The sequence below is a fragment of the Portunus trituberculatus genome, chromosome 19, assembly GCF_017591435.1.
Source record: "Portunus trituberculatus isolate SZX2019 chromosome 19, ASM1759143v1, whole genome shotgun sequence".
Lineage (NCBI taxonomy): Eukaryota > Metazoa > Arthropoda > Malacostraca > Decapoda > Portunidae > Portunus > Portunus trituberculatus.
The window spans coordinates 14,638,153-14,653,089 of NC_059273.1; the positions used below are offsets into that span (position 1 = coordinate 14,638,153).

Here is a 14,937-nt window from a genome sequence, read left to right on the forward strand (position 1 = left end):
GTGTGTATGTGTGTGTGTGTACTTTCCTTACGTGTACATAATGAAAGTGGTGCAGCATGTTATTTATCATTTGCGATTCTGCTTACACCAACCAACCAACTAACCAACTCACACACACACACACACACACACACACACACACACACACACACACACACACACACACACACATAACAGCTTTATCTCAAAGACACAATAACAGTGCATGTGTTTCACATTATCGGTAAAAAAAAGAAAAAAATTATCCTGTCTAACTAAATCTCATAACATCGCGTACCGCAGCTGTCACGTGTTTCCTCCTACGCAGCTCAAAGAAAGGCAGCGTCTTTATACTACGCAGTGTCCTTGACCACGATATGTCAACTTTTTTTCCTATTCATTTACGTGTGTTGCGTCATGTTGTAAACTGAGGCAGGACTATATTTACATTCTTTCTCATGGATTGCAGAAGTTGTGCTTCGGTGTTTGGGTACATGCAGTCTTACTCCTCTTTGGATCTTCTCTGAAAATATTGTGGATTCCTTCGAAGTACAACTGCATTCTTTTGGAGATGCGCTGATCATGTGAGCCGAAACAGTGATGAGCGACAAGTGGTTGTGAAATGCGCCGTGTCGTGAGCTAGACGTGTTACGAATATACGCCAAACAGGCGCCTCCGCTACTTAACCCGCCTCGCCAATTCAATTGTTATGTAACGACAGTCTCTGCGTCTTTGTAAGGGATGGACTAGTCACTTGACTGACTTTTATGTGGAAAGTGAATGCTAAAAAGAGAATATTGTCCTCTTAGCATCTTAGCGTACTGGTGCTATACTAGAATATAAGAACTACATCAGTACTTTTTTTTTTTCTATTCAATTGAGATACTTGTTCGCCGCCTCGCTCTGATGATCCCACACGCCTGTTATGACATGATGAAGTAAAGATAAAGGGATTTAAGTCAAGGGACGCTTCATGCAGACCACAAACATTCTCGAACTCAAGATATATCACGCCATAATGGTCCGCTGTCAGAGATCAGCGGGCCGTGGCATTTTTCAGGTGCAGTTTCCACTCTCGTTACTCCTTGTGCGGTGATCGTGAGTCATTTTATGAACGACTATTTTTTATTACTACCCAGTGTAAAACGTACTTTGATTGAACTGTATTTCAGTATATCATCAATTCAAACTCTAATAAAGGCAGTCAGTATTTCCTTGTGGCAGCTGCAGGCGCACGTTTCACTCCTGGCTAGTTGTGACGTGACGCGCCTCTTGTACACTGCAGGAACATACTGAGTAAACCAGGAAAACATGCGATTATACAGTCAAGGAGGAAGAAGTGAACAGTTTCCTTTCCTCCTGGCGATATGCAATTTTTCAAGCTGTTTTCCTGGTCACCGCGTGGCAAGGGACGGGCAGCGGGTAGTAGTGATAATTGCTTGGTATGAGCCACCACAAGCTCTCCCTGCTCACAACTCAACAGGGAACTGAACGTATTTCCTCTGTGAAAATAAGCATTCATATACGTACCATGGCGAGTGGTTGCCGCCTCACAGACAAAAATGGTGTGAAATATTAGGTCCCCCAGGTTAAGATAAAGATGCGAATGTCATACAGCACACACTCAGTCCGCACAGTCAAAGCGGGGGATGAACGGTGGCGATGGCAGCAGAGTAAGCGACATCTCCTGGTGATAGCTGTTGCATTATTATTATTACTACTACTACTACTGTTGGTGTCTGTCGTGGTGCTGCTGTTGTCCGCTCCTCCGTTGCTGCTGCTGCCGCCTTCAGAGTTGTCTAGTCATTCCTCTGCTCGCATCACTAATGAGAGGTGAGTCACATTGAAATATACACCCACGTTGTATATATAAATAAACGTGTAACAGTACTAGATTGGTGCTTCTTGCCTATTCTGTATTTGCCGCCAGACTTGCAGAGGTCATCGTGTCGTCTGGCGGTGAGGGATGGAGCCTTGAAGTGGGGCGGTGTTCCTCGTGTAGCATGCGCTCCCCGGCCACCCAGAGTGTGATCTCAAGTGGGAAAAATAAGAGGAATGGGAAGGTCGCCGCTGTTCTTCACTCCAGGAAACAGATCTCATCGTCTCCACTGCCTGTTGAACGCGGTGTCAGCTTTACTGTCCTCAACCAGCGGGATGGCTCCGTCATCTTTCAGAAAGTATAGTACATAATGAGGAAGAGGTGGTGGTAGTGGTGGTAGTAGTAGTAGTAGTAGTAGTAGTAGTAGTAGTAGTAGTAGTAGTAGTAGTAGTGATGGTTGTAGTAGTAGTAGTAGTAGTAGTAGTAGTGATAGTAGTAGTAGTAGTATTGGCAGTAGCTCTTGTTGTCCTTGCAGTAATAATACGATCCCCTGTGTCATAGTTCATCTTACTTGTGTGCAGGTAGTACTTACAAATCGACCCGCCCTAAACGTGCGTCTGTGTGCAGGTGTTCCCGCTGTGGCAGTACTGGGCTCACTTTGCAGACCTGGAGTGGCACCTGCAGCGTGTGGCTCCTGGTCGCGTGGTCGTCATGGCTGTCTCGGTGGACGGCCTGGTGGGGCTACGCCAAGCCGCTCACCTCCTGGCACGCCTCGGCTCCCTCCTCGCTCCTCACCTGCCACCCCAAGCCTGCTGGACATGGGTCTTCGTTAAGGGTGGACGCACCATCTCCGAGACCGCCATCACCGCCTCTCACGGCACTCACCGCTCCCACCTTCACTTGCCGCTGTCAGACATACTGCTGCCTGCTCCGCACATGTACCCTGTTAGCAACGCTACTCTGGAGGAAATCCGTTGGCAGTACTGCTCCCACCGCGGAGTGATGGGAGGCCTGTGTGACGAGCACAGCCCTGACCCTCTGCCTCCGCCTCCCACGTCCAGAGTGACGCGACAGGCAGCGCTAGCAGGGGTGCCGGTAGTGGTGACTGCGGGCACCAGACACCAGTACCTGTACCATACCCTCACCACCGTCTTGACTGCCGATGGCATAGAGCCGCGGAACCTTCTAGTAGTGCTGGGCGACGCGCTGCAGTCCGCATCACAACTCCTGCTTCTACTCAACGTGCCCCACGTGACGCTGCCGGTGGAGGCTGGTACCAACTCGAAGCTTTTCCTGTTCTACAGAGACGTGTTTCAACTTCTTGCTGACAGATATCCTGACGCTAGTTATGCCATCGTTCTTGACGAGGATGTGGAGTTCTCTTCAGACTTCTTTTCCTTCATGAGCCAAACGCTTCCTCTCCTGAAGGCGGATCCAACCTTATGTTGCGTCAACGGACATGCAGCGGAAGGATTTCTCGGTCTGGCCCACGACAACACTCGTGTCTTTCGTGGGTCTGTTCAGGTCGAATGGGGTTATGGTATTACGTTAGACTTCGTGAGGGAAGCTTTGTCGGTGTGGGAGACCAGCGGCCAAAACACGCTTCTGTATGACTTTTGGTTGTACATGAATGTACAGAAGGGCCGGGAATGTATATACCCGGAGGTGAGCCGCACACGCCACTTCGGGATGGGTGTGAACACGAACTCTTATCTGAAGGAGGCAGGCCCCCTGTTCATGCCTCTGGTGCGAGAGGCCCCGGTGACGCTACACAACGTCCATCGTCTTCAGCTGGACATGTGGAGAACGGACCTTGCTCACAACATTACCACTGCTAAGGTGCTTCAAGGCAACCCTTGCCACTCTTCCTTCCTTCCCTTCCCGCCCTCCTCTCTCTCCTATGTGTTATATTACAAGCTGGACAAGGCTGAGTGCTGCAATAACATGCCTGAGCCATACCAGTACGGCAACACGGCCAAATGTCTGGGCCTGTGGTGGTTATCAGAGCAAGGTCACCATCGTGGCGTTACGATTGCACGATTCACATGGAATTCAACAGTGTATCTGGTGGGCTGCCCTTACTCCCAGTACTGTCACTTGCGGCCCGCGGCTGTCCCGCTGTGGGATGTCGATGCACTCACAGAGGAGGAGTTTGCGCAGATTGGTAATTATGCTTCTCGTGGCATGAGCAATGTAACAATAATGAATGAACACGCAACCTCTGATTCCCTCATTGCGATGTTGTCCGGGGCGTGAGGGAATGCACCCTCTGGCTGCAGTGTCCTGGTTTATTCCATAGCTTTACTTGGTTCTTTTTGTTCTATCTTCAAGTGCATCAATAATGGTTCATCGATAATTGCGGTTCATCCTTTGTTTGACAACCATTCTGTCATATTCCATTACTATAGTGTTACGTTACAACTCCTCACTGTATCATTGTCATATCCTCACATGGAGTCCTGTCATCCCTCTGCAAATACATGAAACTAAACTTATTTTCTTTTGACTTTGTCTCTTATTTAGAGTTTTACTGATATAGCTATTTTTGGTGACTCATATTCCCGCTGCTTTCCGGCTGAGTGGTTACGTCACCATGTTTGTTTACTACATTTTGTGTTACGGCTCGGCTGAGGACCAAGCGCCAGCGGGAAATACATGTAGGTATGCCACGCAGGGAAAGAGAAAACAAAGGCTGGAGAAGCTTGACGAGTTATCTTGAAAACATACTCACAACTTCTGATAGCAGTAAGAGATGATATAAAACTCAGAGGTCAAGGAAGGGGAACAATGAACAGTGTACCTAAGAATGCAAATTGCAACAGAACTTTAGACGATCAGAAAGAACTCGTGAGAGAAGGTATAAGGAAGATATAGAAGAAACCTTGAAAGCTATTACATTAAAGAAACTACCAGGAAGGCTACTGATGGAACCGTAAGAGGTACAAAGTATGATTATTAATCTTAGCATACATTTAGCACTTAAATAACAAAAGCTTATGGCCGAGTAGCAATTTTCTTTGTATGAGGTATTTCTGATTTTTAAATTATATACTTTCAGTAAAAAAAACACCATAAAAAAAAAACTCGAAATGTTCATGTATTTTTATGTAAATCATCGTCCCGGCGCAGGAGCACGTACCAAGTAGTGACAGTGGAGAAGGATGAAGGAACCTGTGCTACACTGGGACAAACTTTGAAGAGAGGAAAGAAACTGAACAAACAATCAAATATACTAAAATATCACTGATAAGCTGGAAAAGCGTAAAATTCCGGCGTAGATAGCCAAGAGACAGCTGAAGTAGCCGAGGAGGTACGCATTCGCGGTGTCAAGCCAAGCGGTCACAAGAAGAGGAGGAAGACGGGGGTGCCGATGCGGCGTGATATTTGTGTCCCTGTTGTCAGCATCTGGCACTCCTGCTTCACGTAGCGCCAGGGAAGGAGAGGAGACGTGAGCGGCGCAGTATGTGTGGAGGTGTGTGAGGTGGAGGAGGCTGTAAGAAAATGATAAAAGGGGCCTAGGTGGTGATAGGCGTGGTGCCTTGCCTGTTGCTAACCCTGCCACAGCCTGCCCGTCACTGCTGCTTGTGGCTTGTGTGGGGCTAATCAGACGACCATAATAGTGTGTTAATTTATGCGTGTGTCGTGAGATGAGTCACGGAGGACCAGACAGGAAATGTTTCACGGTTAGGTTGCCAAGACGTTATTTAACTGCCTTTTTTGCTTTGTTTTTGTTTACCCTGACACCTGTTTGCACATGTGTGATGCACCATGCCCTGTGCCTGTAGGCCTGTACATGCAGTCCATGCGTGACAGGTACACCGACACAGGTGCTAAAGGTATCAGTAACTTGCACCCATGACAGCCACAAGGTCCTTGACATTGGCCACAGCACTCCTGCTGCTGCTGCTGCTACTGCTGTTGCTGCTGCTTTCATTTACCTACTAAAGCATTATTTTACATTATTGTGTTGCAGGAAATTTTTGTAGATGAGTTTTTACTTAAATGTTATACATTTGCAAATGTTTTATTGGTTTGATAGTTATTGACAAGTCTGTTTTGATAAGATTATCTTTATATTGTTTATCATGATAACCAGCAGTGTAGTGCTGTGTTACCACACCGACTGAATGAAGGAACTTTTCATACAACACACAGCTAGGCTGGTCACCTTCACCGCCACACTCTTCCCTGGCTGTAGTATTAGATGAAACACTGACTGCAAGATAATGGAGGACTGATGTGTAATCTGCTATAGCATTGAGCAAATCTTCAGGTTGTATCTGGTAGATTCTGTTCTTACTATTATTGCTGGAAACATTATTTATCTTTATTTAAGGTACTCACAAGCCAAAACTTGACATTTCTGAGTGAAAGAAAAGCTATGCTATAAAATCAGTTCACAATGTAATCTAACCCAAATTTTAACCCTGGAGACCCTGTGGAGCTTGTAGGCCTGCATGGCTTCCAGCCATGTCAGGCCCTTGGCAGGCCTGAACTGCCTCTCCTGCTTGGCTGTGAATATCAGCATGTTTAATGGTGTGATAGGAAGTGGAAACAGCCAGTGCAAGATAGGCTGGGAGGAGCCTTTTGGCCTAGACAGTTCAGGCTTGTTCTTCCAGCCTGTCAGGTCCAGGTTTTGCCACTGGTCACATTTGTCACTGTTCCATAATGGATAGTGTAGTTCTTCATTTAATTGTGACACCACTGTTATGATGAAGACATCATCCTCACTGAAACCTAATAGAAATAAAGAATGTTTCATCTGTCAGTGTGAAACAGTTATAATTCTGGACAGATATCCTATGACTACTTATGGTAGAAGTGTGTGAACTAAGGGTGTGCAGTTGGAGCATAGGTGTTGTGGAGTTTTGCCTGCAGTCAGTGCCATAGTTGGTTGGAGTTGGTAAAGATATCTCCTCTTGTGACTGCTCTTGAGAATCAGTCACAGCAGAATTGCTTGGCCAGTTTTAGTATTTGGTAGTAGATTGTCACAAATGTGTGGAGAGAAATTAACCTTGGTAAACACTCTATTGGGAGTTGATTTCAATGAGGTAGTTTTATGTGATTTTATTTATATATACTTATTCATTGATTTATTAATATTTTGATGCAGCTGGACTGAGTTGGAGTGGGAGTTCTAAAATTCCCAAGACATTCCCTTTAGGAATGTTTCGGCAAAGATTGGCCTTTTTCTCCAGGTTTTCATTGTGCATGTGTATCTTTGTGTGTTGTTTGACCTTCTGTTGTGTCTTTTAGTATGTCAGGTAAAATATAGCATCCTGGAATGATATCTTTTTATGGAATCAGTCAATGTCTTCTGATTGTTGAGTGGGGATGGGTGGTGCTCACACTGGTCTGGCTCAGTGGATCCTGTCGTCAGTGTGGCCGAGAAGGATGGATGGCTAGCGGATGAATGTGAGTGACTGCATGGATCTATGAGTGATTTGAGTTTGGGTGTGCTTCCAGTGCCTGGTTTGTGGTGATAGTTGGGGAAGAGGAGTCAGTATATTGGGGATTTAGTATTGGACTGATGTTCTTTGGTGGATGGATCTTCTGACCTGTAGTATAGACTCTGTAGGAGTGATAACACCTCCATTATATGAGAATACTAACATATCTTCTTTCCATGTAGTGATTTACACAGTAGAAAATCAGCAAGTGATATGCTAGTATTTGATCAGTGGCTTTTCACATTACTGAGGACATTCTAATGTGGAAGATGATTACGGTTGTTTTGACTTACCTTGCATCTGCATTGCGCATTGTAGCAGATGCTGCCATTCTACTTCTCAAGCGAAGGCTGAAGTGAGTGTACACAAGTGTCTTGAGTCCTAAACTTTATTGAAAACTTAAATGAATTTAAAATTTTGTATCATGGCCTTGTTTGGGCCATTGTTATTGATTTTTTTTACCTCATTTCAACTATAGTTTGTTAGTTCATGACTTATATTTATGTTATGGGTAAGTTTATCTTTATATTATGGGTAAGTTTTGTGTACATAGTGTGTAAATAGTTAATATCATTCCATGGTTTACTCTTGATTCTGCATCTACAAAACTTTGAAGTAGAACAAGAAATAATATTTATTGTATAGATACACTTCACGAAGACTAATGCAGTATTTTGAAAGTATATCCATTGTTTCATTATTTTTTCCTTTCCTCTTTATTTGTATGGGAAATGTAAAGTTCATCTGAATTACACCTCGAATGTAGATATTTGTGTGTTTATGCCACGATGCTTTGCTTGTTGTTATTGAGATGAACCTTCAAATGTTGTGAACTTTTAGAGGTAATGACTCAGAAAGCAGTGTATTGAGATGCTGCTGTCAATAAACATCTGTCAATCTAATTATACAATATACATATATAAAGATATTATACTTTATAGTGTTGTTGTACCAGCAACACTATAAAGTATTATAAAGTACAACAACTTCTCTTTTGTTTCTTTTGCGAGCAAGATCATCTACACATTTGCCTCCCATCAGATTGTATCGGCCAGTGCAGTGCTGCTGCCAGAATCGTGTCCGGGGCAAGGTGGTGATTGTCACAGGTGCCAGCAGTGGCATTGGCTTCGCCATAGCCCATGACTTGGCGAGTAAAGGTGGGTACCTTGTGACCTCCAGCTTGAGGTGTGATACACTTATATGCTAATGTATTTGTGTTGTAGTTGTTAATTTGATAAAAATATGCTTCATTACCATTGCTATATATTTGTAAGAAAATGTGCACTCAATTCATGAAGTCTTGAGAATCACAGGTTCCAGTAATGAGTGGCAGAACAAAATAATGTTTGATTTTCCACTCTCACTGTCCTTAAATTTCAGAAATAAATACCTCTTGTTTATTCCATACCAGAGTAAACTTAAGAGATAATAGCAAGTGTATGTTGAGAATTTTTTTTTTTTCTTTTACGTAGGGAAGAAGGCCAGTCAAGGGCAAAAAAAAGAAAGTTAGTAAAAAGGCCCACTTGAGCGCTGGCTCTCTAAAGACTTCAAAAAGTGCCAAAACCGGCAGCCAGAATTAGGAGAGCAAATGCCTCGATACCTCCCTCTTAAAAGAAGACAAGTAGTAGGAATTCGGAAATACAGATGCAGGGAGGGAGTTCCAGAGTTTACCAGTGAAAGGGATGAATGATTGAGCGTACTGGTTAACTCTTGCATTAGAGAGTTGGATTGATAGAAAAGAGTTAATAAACATTTGGATTGAAAAAGGTTTCTAAACAGTTTATCAACATTTGGATTGAAAAGTTTGTAAACAGTTGTATGATCAATTGTTAATCTTGAATAAGAGTTAAAAGGACTGTCTGTTTCTCTCTGCAGGGGCTCATGTGTATTTGGCGGGCCGCAACATAAAGACAGGACAGGACGCTGTTCTTAAACTGCACAAGAAGACTGGCAACCCAGCCATCCACTTCCTATATCTAGATCTCCAGGATTTCTGTTCAATTCATGCTTTTGTCAAGTCTTTTCTGAAGTGTGAGTTCCATATGAGTGTATTGAACCTAAGCTACTAAAAGAAAGTTGTGCTTCAAAATAAGGCTTATATCAAGTTATACAAATCCCTTATAGTAAATTAACAGACCTACAGAACCATTCTATGTTTTAGTTTCTCTTTTGGTGATGAGAGGTGGTGTCAAACTGAGCAAAATTTGACAGGCAATGAGAAAGCTGGTTGTCAAATGTAGCTTTTGAATGGTTAAGAGCTGCTAGAGGTGCTTGGTAAACAATACATACAAGATGGTGCCAGCAGACATACCCTGCAGAAATTCAGCATTAGATATTTGTTAATAGAACAGGCCAACCTATGGCTGAAGCTGAAGCCACACATCTTTGTTGTTGGTTGAGTGTGATATAAATTGAAGTATTACTCGTATTTAAAACTGCACATTCAACCACTTTTCTTTGGCCATGTAAATCTTGCATTTCTTGTGGCTTGCCAGTTTAAGGTTTAGGATGATGCCAATGGATCTGCTCTGAAGCAAAGGTCTGCTGCTCAAGCTTGTATTCACTGAGCTTTCCCTGTGTGATGCCATTTTCATGTGTTGTTTTTGGCTTTAATCATGACTCTAACCAGTGTTTCATGCTTTCTTCCTCTCTTTCTCAGGTGAAAATCAACTTAATGCTCTAGTAAACAATGCAGCTGTCTTCCACCACCCCTCTGGTCTGACCACAGACCAAATTGAAATCACCTATCAGACCAACTATCTTGGTAGGTGGTTGACGGGTGTTCTCCATTAAGTGTAGCTGTATAATTTACTCCCTTTTGTAGTTACTCTAAGAAATGGATTCAAATTAAGCTTTAGTCATTGTAAGATTACAAATCAATATTTTGTAGTTTAGGGTATGGGTGTTTAGTGGAGGGATGTCACCCTGCTACAAGAACATAGGCTGTCACAATGTCTATCTATCTGTATATATAGCTAGCCAGCAGTCCGGCTGGGGTGGCCCAAACAAGTCGCCACACACTCATGCACAAACGTCTTTCATACCCACAGCAGGAAGGGACAGTCTCGTGCACCACCATACTACACCCAGGAGTTTAGGCACAGAACAGCTGGCCACACATTCACAGCAAGGCCTGACAGCATAAATTTGTTTACTTCTATGCCTCTAAAATGAGACTGCTTCCTTCCCTGCACCTACTCCACTTTTGAGACCACAGTAAATATAAAGTACTTCACAATTTACTATTAATAAGTCAGAACTGTAAAATTTATTGATATTGAGATGATAATTTTTATTTCTCAGGTGTGTTCCTTCTCACCAATCTCCTCCAAAGTGTCCTAAAACAGTCTTCAAACCCTCGCATTGTATTCGTGACATCAGAAGCACACAAGCTGGTTAGCGTACAAGATTTGGTTGCCTTCAAGCCAAGGCAATTAAGCTCTCTAACAACTTTCTCAGATTATGTGAAGATTTATGGCTTGTCAAAACTTGCTTTGCATCTTTATTCTCAACATCTTGTTGAGTCACTTCCAGGTACTGGATGCTTATAATGAAGAAATGATATATCAAAATTATACAAGACTAAATATAGCCTTGCTACAGTAATGTTCTCAAATAAAGCTGGCATTTGTAATCATCACCAGGTGTGTATGTTGGACTGGCTGATCCTGGCAATGTGTGGACGCCCATCTATCGCCGTTCTTGGCGGTCTTGGAGTTTGAAGCATATGCTGGTAAGACTGCAGTGCTACATCTTCATGAGGGATGCGCAGGAAGGAGCCCAATCCACCATACACTTCCTCAACACCCCAAATCCACGCAGTGGACAGTATATTAAGTAAGTATGTGGTGCTTTTCTGCCATTACCTTGAAAAACTTTTTTTAACGGAAGAGGCCAAGAGCAACAAAAAATATAACAAAAAAAAAGGCCCACTTGATTGGCAGTTCCCTAAAAGGTTAATAGAGTTAGCCAAAAGTCAGGTACAAATATCTTCAAACCTCCCTCTGTGATGAATTAATATTGAATTTGTTCTTATCTAGTTGTAAATATTTTATATTATGACCATAGAATGATTTTTAGCTACCCTGACTATTTCTATTCATTTATCACTATAGTCTGTCTACTCTAAAATAGCTCTTGGATTTAAAACATATTGTAGCTTATTGATAACATAATTGATTTTATGTGAGTAATACTTATTTTCTGTAAATCATTGCTCTTATTACAAGAATAATTCACTGTTTTCCTCAAGATCTGACTACCACTCATTCCCTGGGACACCATTCAAACTGAGACCCAGAAGCTACTTTAGAGTAGACAGACTATAATATTGTTGTCATCATTTTCAGTAACTCATTGTGCCATCCCTCTCTCATTGACCACCTCTTGCACCACACCATTCAGTGATGATTTTAGTATTAATGTTACTTTTGATTCATGATGCCCATATATCACTCAGTGTAATGAGGACAGTAGAGATATTATGTGCCTGACACATATATGTGTACTAACATATTTTCTAAATGAATTAAGGAAGAAATGATAAAGTGCTAAAGAGAACTGTTGTTATGAAATAAAAAAGCTGATTGTGAAGAATAGAGTGAGTTATGCAATGTTGTTTGGACATGAACAATAAGATGGTACAATGGGAGAAGTGTGAAGCTTAAGGATTTAGATGGAATGAATGGAATGGCAAGATGACAATGAGAGAGAAACTTTAGATGCAAGAGGATTTTATTGTATGTGGAGTAAGGAAGGGTGTGCAGGATTGGGGTGATCGATGAACTGTTGTGAATGCTACATCATTATTGAGGTGTGATGCTGAAAGCCTGTACAGAAGGTGCTTATCATTGAATCACTTGATTGGGTTGAATATAGCAAAGAAAATGGGCATTTTTGTATAGAAATTCGTTTATTACTAACTTTGAAAATGGCAGAGATATTTACTGAATTTAAGTTCTTCCCAGGAGGAAACTACTACTTTTAGAATAAACAGAGTAACCTTTCAGTGGCAGCATGAAGCACTCATGGCTCTTAGAGGCCTTGTAGCAGAGGTGTGATGGCAATGAAAGGCCACTTTCACTTTAGTATGAGTACAAAATTTTTCTTCTTTCCTGCAGTAGTTTCATGGTTGGTGAAGAAAAGCAACCATATGATTCATCACTGGTGAAGAGGCTGGTAGCTGACTCAGTCTTCCTCACAGGCTTGCCTCGGAGCAGCCTGCCACAAGCTGCTGTAGTGACAGGTGTTGATGGAAGTTAAGTTTAAGTTTGATGGGTATTATGGTGCTGAAATAAATACTTAGGTAATTATCTACTAGAATATTTGTTACAATCTAGCATTATAGATTGTGATTATTTTTGTAACATTCTATAAAAAATGTGATATAATGAAGTATTTTTATTCATAATGGTATTTTGGGTATTACGTCTACTTTGTTCCTAATCTTGAGCAAATTTATATTGCTTTAGATGTGAAGCTTTTGTACTAGTTGGTAAGCACATAATGTATTTTCCTCTCTAATTGTTAGTTGTGTGTGTATTTTGTGATGGTTGGCAAGGCACTGAATGTGCATCAGCTTTTAAGTAAATGATAGTGAGCCTGTTATTCTGCATTCCATAATTAATTCCACTGCTCCTGAAACTATTTTTACCATGTGTAAAAAGGATGGATATTAATTCAAGTTTGTATTATTTTTATGTGCCAAAATGAGAACAATAAAGTACAAGTAACTTGTAGGCATGAGAACATTTAATGTTACTGGCTTTAGGGAGGTGGAGGTTGTTGGGCAGCATTCCCACACTGGCCAGCCATGCCCTCGTGAACAGGCGAGGGTAGGCATCAGCCTGCAGGAAGTTTGTTGTTCTTGTGAAATACAGCTGCTGGATTCCAAGTACCTGAGCAGCAAGGCCTTTCAGTCCCATGTGCTGGGTGATGCCATGAGTGCCCTGGACCATGCTTTGGAGACTGCCTTCTTCTTGATGACAAATGATGAAATTGCAAGAGTAGTTGTGTGTCTGTCTGGCAAGCTGGTGAATGTGTCGCAGGATGTCAGTGTTACGTGCATTGCCCACCTCAGAATTGAGGAGAATAGCAGGCCTGTTTATGAACTTACTCCAGCTGACAAGTTAGGTATAGCAATGAAATATAAAAACATGGGTGTTTCCCTCTATAAGGAAGGGTTGTTGCACAAGCAGACTTTAGCTTTTTTTGTGTTTAGTGATGCTGTGAAGTGGCTGTGCATGATACCACCTGATGAGGACAAGGACTTTCTCCAAGAAGTGATGACAGTAAAGATGCAGTGTTATAACAATATTGCGCTGTTTCACTTGCAGCACCATAATTACAACCTTTGTGTTGTGGCAACCACAGTTGTGCTGAATGTTGATGAAAGGAACGTGAAAGCTTTGTATCGCAGAGCTGTGGCCAGCACTGAGATGCAAAATTATGAACCGGCAGTGGAGGATCTGAAGGCTGCTCTGCTTTTGGATCCCAACAGCAAGCTTCTGAAGAGACAACAGGAAGTGATCAAAAGGAAGCAGAAAGACCTTACAGATAAATATGCTGTGGCAATGAAAAAGATGTTTTCCTGATCACTTTTTATTATAGTAACTTTTTGATGCAGTGTTCATTACTGGAGAATCTGCCGGCACTCCTCAGAGTATTAGTTACAAGAAAATTGTTATTGCAAAAAAAAAAAAAAATGTATTTAGATTTTGTATTGAATATACATATAGAGCAGAATTATTTAAGACAATGGAATGACAAACTCTCCTTGAATTTTATTATCCTTCACTAGAAGGCATTTGTAGATTTTCTGCTCGATACCAGTATACTTATGATTAATGGCGGCCAATTATTGTGGTTGTCGCCTCAAGTGTTTTGTTTTGACTACGGTTCCCCGCGCTCTCCTCTGTCGGGTCTCGCCCACGCTGTAATTGCGCCGTAGTCAATCTCACGGTCCAGGTATATCTGGACCGTGGTCAGTCTGTCGGGACGCGCGCCGCCACGCTGCTGTTCGCTGCACACACGATATGAATAAAACAGTAAGTGCAGAAATAGATATTGTGATCACTGGAATTAAAAAAAGTGACAGTGTTGTCAGAATAAAAACAATGGTAGTGCGCTGGTGGTCTTATTTTGTGTAGAATTTATACTGTAAAAAGCAACATTTGCTTGCGTGCTAACTCAGCAAGGATAACAGACTGTTAAGTATGAATTAATGTTAACAATGGTAGTCATACTCTAATGATGGATGATAAATGTTCAAATAAGTAGAGCTTTGATGTCAGCTCCTAGACAGGCCCTAGACCTAGAGGAAGAAGTGGTGAAGGTACGGAACAGAGTGCACGAGGCGTGCATGTATACTCGTATAATGATTTAGCAACTTGCGGCGCCCGAACTGTTCTCACTCCACGCGTTGAGTGGTTGACTGATTGATTTCCTTTTCGTGTTGAGGGTCCGCACTTCAGTCCTTGGCGGAACCAAATATGTTGCATGTCTGCTGTTCATTTCAAGAATCACATGCTGGCAGCCATTATCCTGTATCGAGAGTACAGCGGCAGTGTGGTATGTCGGTATCGCTGCATGTGATCACAGAACATGAAATCAACTGTAAAACGAGATCAGGAGTTTTTATCGTGTTCGGGCACACTTGGTAGATTACCTGTAGATTGAGACAATAAAGAA

The 14,937-nt window shown here is 42.3% G+C and overlaps 4 protein-coding genes across 6 annotated transcripts in view; all 4 read left to right on the forward strand.

Annotated features, from left to right (window-relative positions):
- Positions 1–446: 446 nt before the first annotated feature.
- On the forward strand, positions 447–4,293 carry LOC123506331 (protein O-linked-mannose beta-1,2-N-acetylglucosaminyltransferase 1-like). The gene is made up of 4 exons (XM_045258298.1): positions 447–469; positions 1,152–1,812; positions 1,910–2,156; positions 2,426–4,293. Exons 2-4 carry the CDS (start codon positions 1,580–1,582, stop codon positions 4,052–4,054), a joined length of 2,109 nt encoding a protein of 702 aa, XP_045114233.1. The 5' UTR covers positions 447–469; positions 1,152–1,579; the 3' UTR covers positions 4,055–4,293.
- A 1,426-nt stretch (positions 4,294–5,719) lies between these two features.
- LOC123506178 (retinol dehydrogenase 11-like) lies at positions 5,720–14,021 on the forward strand. 2 transcript variants are annotated; one of them, XM_045258093.1, is made up of 8 exons: positions 5,720–6,071; positions 7,431–7,603; positions 8,290–8,405; positions 9,124–9,279; positions 9,908–10,012; positions 10,552–10,782; positions 10,893–11,085; positions 12,369–14,021. In XM_045258093.1, exons 2-8 carry the CDS (start codon positions 7,509–7,511, stop codon positions 12,508–12,510), a joined length of 1,038 nt encoding a protein of 345 aa, XP_045114028.1. In that variant the 5' UTR covers positions 5,720–6,071; positions 7,431–7,508; the 3' UTR covers positions 12,511–14,021. The 2 variants fall into 2 exon arrangements, with proteins under 2 accessions (XP_045114028.1, XP_045114027.1); XM_045258092.1 differs by lacking the exon at positions 5,720–6,071 and having other exon boundaries at positions 7,230–7,603.
- LOC123506179 (peptidyl-prolyl cis-trans isomerase FKBP62-like) lies at positions 12,990–14,021 on the forward strand. The gene has a single exon (XM_045258094.1). It carries the CDS (start codon positions 12,990–12,992, stop codon positions 13,839–13,841), a length of 852 nt encoding a protein of 283 aa, XP_045114029.1. The 3' UTR covers positions 13,842–14,021.
- A 195-nt stretch (positions 14,022–14,216) lies between these two features.
- Positions 14,217–14,937, forward strand: part of LOC123506180 — a 6,900-nt gene continuing 6,179 nt past the window's right edge. For both annotated transcript variants that reach the window (XM_045258095.1, XM_045258096.1), the window contains exon 1: positions 14,217–14,294. In XM_045258095.1, the coding sequence (XP_045114030.1) occupies positions 14,283–14,294 (12 nt within the window). In that variant the 5' untranslated portion in view covers positions 14,217–14,282. The remainder of the gene's footprint in view (positions 14,295–14,937) is intronic.